The sequence below is a fragment of the Condylostylus longicornis genome, unplaced genomic scaffold (genome assembly GCF_029603195.1).
Source record: "Condylostylus longicornis isolate FDR11 unplaced genomic scaffold, ASM2960319v2 ptg000152l, whole genome shotgun sequence".
NCBI classification, from domain to species: domain Eukaryota; kingdom Metazoa; phylum Arthropoda; class Insecta; order Diptera; family Dolichopodidae; genus Condylostylus; species Condylostylus longicornis.
In genome coordinates this window covers 740,944-750,190 of record NW_026578120.1, presented here as the reverse complement: position 1 = coordinate 750,190, position 9,247 = coordinate 740,944, and the positions used below count along the sequence as shown (strand labels likewise).

General features: G+C 37.0%; 1 protein-coding gene across 1 annotated transcript; it reads right to left on the bottom strand.

The window, feature by feature from the left end:
- Positions 1-1,422: 1,422 nt before the first annotated feature.
- Positions 1,423-2,571, bottom strand: LOC129615847 (uncharacterized). The gene has a single exon (XM_055531230.1). The coding sequence runs from the start codon at positions 2,569-2,571 to the stop codon at positions 1,423-1,425; it is 1,149 nt and encodes a 382-aa protein (XP_055387205.1).
- Positions 2,572-9,247: the final 6,676 nt, after the last annotated feature.

Here is a 9,247-nt window from a genome sequence, read left to right as displayed (position 1 = left end):
ACGTATCCAAGGATAAGACAACTTCTAAAAACTTTTAGAAGCCACGGAACTATTAGTTCCTTCGTCTTCTGTAACATAGCTGGAAATATCTCATCTATCCCCACCGTTTTGTATGGAGAGAAGTTATCTATCGCCCAGCTAACCTTCTCCACCGTTATAATAGCTTCAACCATTTCACTCGACACAGGCTGCCCCGGAAGGGAATCCAACTGGATAGCCTCCCGAGCCGACCCGGTATTACCCGGGAAATGCGTGTCCACTAGTAAATTGAGAGTTTCCATAGATGTTTTTGTCCATGTCCCACCCTCATCCTTCAGAAAAGAAGGACTGGTATGGTCCTTGGAAAGCACTCTGCTCAATCTGGCAGAATCCCTGGTACATTCTACAGTTCCGCAAAAATCCCTCCAACCCTGGCTTTTTGCGGAACGGATAGCCCTTTCATACTCTCTCAGGCACTCCTTATAAGGTTGCCAGAACCCATTCTTGTAGCAGATATTGAAGACATCCCTGGTAATCTTCCGGAGATTACTCAAATCTTCGTTCCACCACGGGGGATACTTTTTTTTTGAATATTTCAAAGGACAGGATGCTCTGAAAGCCACGCCCATGACTTTCTCAAATCTACTGATTTGCGCATCAAGTTCTTCGACTTCCTTAATATAGTTGTTAATATCGGGCATGACCATGAGCTTGGCCCGCACGATGGCTCTGAATTTAACCCAATCTGTTCTTTTAGGGTTCCTAAAAGGTTTGGGATTCCCAACTTCGAATCCCACCGTGAAGACTATCCAGGCATGGTCAGAATACGACCTTTTGCTAGATACCCTCCAGTCCTCGATTATACAGTTGTTAGTTTTGAGTGTTATATCTATCACATCTTCCCAGCCAGCAAACCTGTCTGTGCTAGGAAAAGTGAAGGTAGGGGTGTTGCCTCTATTTGCTATCTCTAGATTACTATCTAAGACAAAATTAAATAAAGACTCACCTCGTTCGTTGATCTCTGTGCTGCCCCAGAGGGTATGTCTGGCATTGGCGTCGCAACCCATAAGCAGACTTGCTCCTTCGGCTGCGCCAACCTCTGCTAGGTTTTGAACTTCCGGAGGTGGAGCAGGCCTATCATGAGCCATGTAGACTGAGCTCATTAATAGGTTCCCGCCGTTTCCTTCAATCCTCACCACCGTCATGTCTGCGGTACTGAAATTAGAGCAAAGAAAGGCTTTTATATGTTTTTTAGTTAAGACACAAGTTCTGATCTTACCTTCAGCTGGATCTACAATCCTGTAGAATAGGTTGTATTTCTGGGTGCCCAGTCCCTTTATCCTGTTACCGTTCACCCAAGGCTCCTGAATTAGAGCGATGTCGATGTCTTCCTCTTCTAGGAAGATCAATAGGTTATCCGAGGCTAATCTCGAATGCTTGAGATTAACCTGGATTACCCTCATCGCTCTTGCTCTTATCAGCCACCTCCATCTGTTCAAGGAGCTGGCTCGCTTCTTCTATGGCGTCCCCTTCTGGGTCCGCATTTCGAAATATTTTGAGCTTGGCATGCCGTATGCCAAACCGCAGTCTGTTGTCCCTCCTGTCCAACGGCTGTAGACTCTCCTCATTAATGAGAAGTAGGAAGGACTCACTGTTTTTCTGAGGTTCCTCCTTCTTGATAATTTGCCAATCATCCATCGGCACCTCAGGATTGGCAATCTTTAGGACCTTTAGCAACTTGTCCCCCGCAATATTCATCTTAGGGACCCAAATACGAGCCCGGGGTCTCCTAGGAATTTCCTTAGCTGGGATGAGCTCAATCTTGGACCCATCCCATGTATCGCTAATCTTAGCAACACACGAACTAAGAAAATCCCCGGAAAGCCGGTCCTCGCATTTGATCACCCTGTAGCCCCTGACTACCTCAGATGAATCGAAGCTCAGGACTTCGTTGCCATCGGTCGTTAGGAGATGTTCAACTACCATCTCCGATAATTTTGCTTCGACCTTGCACCATAATTCGGAGGACAACTTCAGGTTGGTAGACTTTCTGTCCACCACCCCAAACTGGAGATGATCACGGACCACCTCGCTCATTGTTCTCCCCTGTGCATGATTTCCACTTGATGTTGAAGGTCTGGTTGTCCCTGGCTTGACGACCTTCGACCTTTTGCTCTCTTGAGCATTTCTGTCTTCATCTTGAGACCTTACTCTTTTTGTGGTCTCCTGAGGCTTCGTGCTCTTATACGCATTGTACTCGTCAATTACCTTCTGGTATTTGACTTTGTCCTCCGCGTCTTTTTCAGAAGTTTTACCTTCTGCTTCATTCTGGGCAATCTTGCCTAAAATGAAGATGGCCTTCGAATATCTCTTCTTGAGTACGAAGGCGGGTCCTTTTGATTTTCTGCTTTTGGAACTATGGCTGGTTCCTTTAGCTTTTTGTGTAGATTGTTTTGGTGGTTTTGCTACTTTACTGGTTTCATCACCACCAATCGATACACCTGCTTCCTGACTGGAAGCTAGTATCTCGTCTTCTGACGAGGTGCCAATTGGCTCTTGTTTTTTTAAAATTTTTTTAATCGAATCTTCCATTTTGATCCCACGAGTGTGTCCGGAAAAACAGTCCATCCTGCCAGAGCCGACTTACCAGGATAAGGTCATCGTTACTCTCTGAGGCGACCCGGTATCAGAGAGACTCCGTTCGCGGTAGCCAGTATACCCCCCGGCTACCAACTAGTCCACTAGGCACGGGTCGTATAACACCATTGGATTGGGGGGGGGGGGGGGGGTGGGACTTGTTGAAGATTAGCTTACGCTGTTACTTCATGCCCGTGGGACTTGCTGAAGATTGGCTTGCGCCGTTACTTCAAGCCCGTGAGATTCTCTTGGTTTTTCTGGTCTCACTTTCGACCTTATCGGCATGGTTGCACCTTCCAGATACCACAGAATTGTAGTACCCGCCGACATCGCTCTCAAGATCATTGACCCTACTTAAGCTCCTTCACCACGGCAAGGTGGAATCCCATCGAAAGAGTTTCTTTCCTCCTACCTTTCTTTCTTTTTCGTGCAATAGAATTTAAATGGGAAGCTTTTTTAAAAAATGTGTATAATATCCTGAGATTTTTTAAAATATTAATCTCTTTTTTACGTAAAAAAAAAAGAAAAAAAATAATAAAAAATATGACACGATCAGTGGCATTTAAAGAAAAAACCAACAAAGAGGCCAAAAATTCGTAACATTTCGTAAAAAAAATTGAGTATTGGGACTTGTTAGATATAAAGACATTAGTAGTACGTTAAAAAATTATTAAAAGAAACTTAAAGAAAGATTATACCTACTTACATATTGTGTATGTACCTGTGTGCAATGCGCAGTTTAGTGTACTATACATAAATATTTGATGCGCAAAAAGTATAACAGACATAACAGAATAAACAGTTATTCAAAAAACGAACAAGTTTTTTCATGCATACATATTGTGCTGATGAGTACCTAATATTGAATTAACCAGTTAGATTTTTCTTAATATACAGTTTTAAAAAAAAAAAAAACATACATGTGTACATTTGAGTATACATAAAACATAAATGCAATAAATACATTGAGTATGCATAAATAAATAATTTATTTTAAAGTGTTTGGACAATTGCGACTTTATTATTGAAAAAAGACAATTCATATAAAATGGAAGAGTTAAAAAAACTGAGTGTCAAACAATTAAAAGTTATTCTTGAAAATAAATCTTTGTCAACAACAGGCACAAAACTCAAATTAATTGAGAGAATATTGAAAAGTCAAGAAAATTTGTCAGGTAATAGAGAAAATTTTAATAATATTGCGATGAGTTTAAACAATACTGAGAACAAACTCAGAAGTGTCAGAATTGGGGCTTCGATTAACTAATATAGCCAATAGAGAAAAAGAATTAGAAGAAAGAGAAAGTGCCATAATTTACAGAGAGAACCGGTTGAGTACCGCCGGAACTAGCAGAGGAAACATGTGCCAGTGGGGATGGAGAGAAATTATAGAATTATTGCCAGATTTTAATCCGGGTCATGAGGAAAGTCTTACGACGCCTTATTGGATTGAAAGAATCAATCTCCTAAAAAATGGCTATAAGTGGTCAGATGAATTAGTCTTGGATGAATTGTGGTTTGATTCTCTACAAAAAATCCATAGTTCTTGGGAAGAATTCTGTGCCGATCTTAATTTGTATTTCAAAAACGAAATGAAGCTGATTATCACATGGCAATGCAAACTCGGAAACAATATGTAAATGAAACTGCTGAGAATTACATCATGGTAATGAATCGTATGGGAAAAAATGCTCATTTTAGCGATGAAGCTATTATAAGGTATGTAATAAATGGTTTAAAAAATACTAATTTACAAAACTTCTTGAGAATTGGATCGTTCAAAATAATTACTGAACTTATGACAGCAGTCAAATGCTTTGATAATTTTACTGTACTAGATAAATCACATAATCCAACACAAAATAGTAAAAAACACTTGCACGCAATAAATTATAAAACACGAATTAATCAGACATTTAAAAAAAATATTTTATGCCATATTCGCAAACGAAGTGGCCATACAAGCAATGATTGTTGGTTCAAAAATAAATTTAAAAAAGAGTACAAATGCTATACCTGTAATAAGTATGGTCATATATCAAAAAACTGCAAGGAACAAAAACAAGCTAATTTTACATCAAACTCAAATAAATTTGCAAAAAATATTACATTCCCTAATAACGTTATTATTGAAGCTCTAATAGATACCGGATGTAGTTTAAATCTGATTAAAAAGTCTCAACTAACTTTATTAAATTCTCCAAACAAATCACAAATTTCAAATATCAGATTAAAGAGTTTGGCAAATTCTGAAATTGAAACATTAAAAAAAATTGAACTGCAATTCAAATTGGGAAATAACTGGTATAAATCAATTTTTCATTCGGTTCCAGATGAAGCAATATCTTATGCGGTATATTGGGCGCTGAATTTATTCAGGACGTTTCAATTACAATGAACAAGTCTAAAATATCAGTATATCCAACAGATGTTTATACTTTCGATGTCTTAAATATAATGACTAACGATAATGATGATTTAAACATTAAAACAATGAATCCAAAATATATCAAAACTGTAAAAGATCTTTTTGTCGAATATCCGAATCTTCCCAAAGAAAAAGTTGAAATACCTATTAGTTTGAATTTAGTATTAATAGATGAAAAACCAGTTTATCAACCAGTAAGACGCCTTTCAATAGCAGATAAACAAATAGTCGATAATCAGATTGCGGAATGGTTAAGTGCAGGTATTATTGTTGAATCTTTTTCCGACTTTTCCAGTCCAATTGTGATAGTAAATAAGAAAGATGGTACAAAGCGACTATGCGTTGATTATAGGGCTTTAAACTCCAAAATTATAAAAGACAGACAAGCGATGCCCTTAATCGAGGATCAGTTAGATCAACTGGCCACTTTTAAATACTTTTCCACAATAGATTTAAAAAACGGTTTTTTTCATGTACCTGTCCACAATTCCAGTCAACATTACACATCGTTTATAACACACAGTGGTCAATACCAATTTACCAAAGCTCCATTTGGATTGAGTTCATCACCAACAATATTCTTACGCTACATCCATTTCATATTTAAAGAATTAATAAAACGAAAAACTTGTCTTACTTACATGGATGATATAATTATTCCAGGAGTTACCGAAGAAGAGGCAGTGCTTAACTTGAAAACAGTTTTAATACAAGCGACAAAATATGATTTAAAAATTTTTTTTTTTTTTTATTTCAATATTATATTGCAACTAAGTTAATGTAACCTATCTAGCAATTTTATGTTCTGATGCGTTGAGGAGGAAGGGGAGTGATACCCAGTGGACAAACCCCTTAATTAATTTAGTTGTTTATTCTGAACTTGATTTATTCAATCAAATTAAACGGCCTCAGTCTTTTTAATCTTCTTTGGTGATTTGGAGTCTGAACTAAGCTCCTAACTTCAATATTTGGATGGCGAAGTGTTCTATCTTTGTGCTTAATTGCCTGGATTTTTATTTCTTCTGTTACTAAATTTATTTTTAGATCGCGGTGGATTACATTGTTACGAACGTACCACGGCGCTGCTGTTATATTTCTCAGTACCCTATTTTGTAGTACTTGTATGTGTTGATGATTTGATTTTTTCGTGCAACCCCATAATTGAATACCGTAAGTCCATATGGGTTTGATTATTTGGTTGTATATTAATAATTTGTTTTGCAGGTTCAATTTAGAATACTTTCCAATTAGCCAGTCAAGTTTTCGGATTTTTATTTTCATTTCATCTTTTTCCTTCTTTACATGCTCTTTCCACTTTAGTTTTGCATCCAAAGTCATGCCCAAGTATTTCGCTGTGTTAGCATACGGGATAATGTTTGAGTTTATTTCTATTCTTTGTAGCTCATATTTTTTGTTCGTGAAGTTTATGTGAACTGACTTTGTCTCATTTAATTTGATTCTCCACATCTTCGTCCATTTGCTAATTTTGTCAACTGAAGTTTGGAGGCCGGTTGTCGCTTCATCTATCGTTTTTGCTGTTACTAAAATGGCTGTATCATCTGCGAAAGTACCAACAGTACTTAGTTGATTTGTTGGGACATCTCTGGTGAATAGAACGTATAAAATGGGCCCCAGAACACTGCCCTGCGGAACTCCAGCCCTGATTAGTTTTAGAGCAGAGTATTCTTCTTCACATTTAACACGGAAAGTCCTTCCACACAGGTATGACGATAGAATTTGACAGTGATCTTTCGGTAGCATTTTGTTAAGTTTATATAATAGTCCTTTATGCCAGACTTTGTCAAATGCCTGGGCCACATCAAGAAATAGTGCCGCACAAATTTGGTTGTTTTCCAGCGCCTTCTCAATAATATCAATAATACGATGTACTTGATCTATGGTTGAATGGTTTGTTCTGAATCCAAATTGGTGGTCCGGTATAAGTTTCCTATTATGAATAATTGGGGTTAATCTGTATTTTTTCAAAAACTTTAGACATAACCGGTAGTAACGATATTGGTCTGTAGGAAGATTTATCATTTGGGGGTTTCCCTGGTTTTGAAATCATAATAACTTCAGTAGATTTCCATTGCATCGGTATGTATTTATTATTTAATATGGCGTTTATTATGTGAAGAAGTTTTTTAACAGCTATCTCTGGTAATTCCTTCAATATTTCCCCTGTGATTAAGTCGTAACCAGGCGCTTTTTTAGTTTTCAGGTTTTTTATTTCTTGTTTAAGTTCTTTTAGCTTAACTTTGGTTACAGGTAAACGATCAGAGTTTGGTTGTTGTGTTGCAAATTCTTACGCAGTTTGTCGTGGGAGAGGAGTAAATGTGTTCTCCAGATGTTTTGCAAAAACTTCAGCTTTATCTTTGCTCTGCCTTATCCAACTGTCGTTAGCTTTGATTGGTGGTACTTGCTGTGTGGGTCTATCTAAACTTTTGGCTACCTTCCAAAAGGAATAATCATTTTCTTTGCCTGCGGACAACCCAGTTAGAAAGTGTTCTATAGTTTTGTTTTTATTTTCCTTTAGTGCCTTTTTCAATTTGTTGCTTGCATTATTTAGTATTGTTTTATCAGAGGGAGCTCTGGTTACCTGCCATCTCTTACGAAGTCTTCTTTTTTCTGCAACCAATTGCCTTATTTCAGCTGGATATGTAACTGAACTTTGATTTCTTGCGTTTTTATTTTGCTGTGGAGTACTTTGCCAAGCCGCTTCTTGTATATTTTGGACAAAGTTATCTAATTCTTCTTCGATATCGTAAGCACTTTTTAATGGAACTTTTAAATTAATTTTTTCTTCCAGGCATTTCCGAAACATTTGCCAGTCAGTTTTGTGATTTACCAGCGCTATCTTATTGTCTTTATTTATTATTGTTTTGCTAACAGTTAGAATAATAGCAGTATGATCAGAGTGGAGATCTGGACATTCCACAATTTTAGTAAATTTATCTGCTAGCCCTCTCAGAATAAAGAAATCCAGTAGATCGGGAATTCTATTAGTGTCAGTTGGCCAATATGTTGGTTTCGCTGTTGAGATAAATTTGCAATTTAAGTCATTAGATGCTTCATACAGTGCTCTCCCTTTTGTCGTTGTTAATCTTGACCCCCAATGTACATGTTTTGCGTTGAAATCTCCTCCAATGATAAAGAAAAGGCCAAGGCTTTCTAAGAGACTAACATAATCATTCTTTTTAAGATTATGTTTAGGCTGGCTGTAGAATGCCGATTAGAATTGTAGAATACAATTTAACATTTGTATGCTTTTAAGGGAGTGAATTTTAATTGTTGTTACTTGCATAGTTTCCAGTTCTATTTTGCTTTCTTCATTATGTTTTAGATTTTCTTTAATAAATATTGCAGAACCCCCTTCAGCTTTGCCATTTGGGTGACAAGCGTGGTAAAAGCTGTAACCTCTTATTTTGATATAGGAATCACTAACTAAGTGAGATTCCGAAATTAAGCAAACGTCAATATCATCATTTCGTAATACTAATTCTAATTCATTTAAGTGCTGCAGAATCCCATTGGCATTCCATGTTAAAATTCTTAGGTCTGGCATTATTTTGTTCTAGCTTTAATCTGGTTTAACTTATTTTCTAGCTGAGTTATTTTATCATTAATTCTTTTGTCCGCAAGATTGTGCTCGTCAAGTTTTTGTAATATTAGTAATAATGTTTTTTCAATAGAGTTATTGTTGTCTTGGTTTGGCTTACCCCTTAATATCTGCGCATACGAGTTACTAGTAATATTGTTACAATTTAGTGGCGTGTTAAGGTTGGGAGTTGCATTGTCAATTTGAACTTGTTTAGGTTTTCTACTTGGATTTTATGTTTTTAGCTTTTGCTTACGTCTTTTTTGAAATTCTTTAGCTACCTCACAACCACGGTAGTTTGTAGGATGTCTTCCATTACAGTTGGCACATAGTGGGGCAGAGTCTTTGCTTTTGCTGCAATTCGCCGTTAAGTGTTCTTCAGCACATTTAACACATTTAGGTGTTTTTTTTGCAGTACGCTTGGGTGTGATTGTAGCCCTGACAACGCTTGCATTGCGGTATATGACTAGGGTTCCTTTTTAACGGTTCTATTTTTACAATTATGTTTAAGATGGCTTTGATGTTGTATATTTCATCAATGTTTTCTTTATTATCAAATGTTAGCCTAAATAGTGGGAGACTTCTCATAATTGAAGATTGTTCTC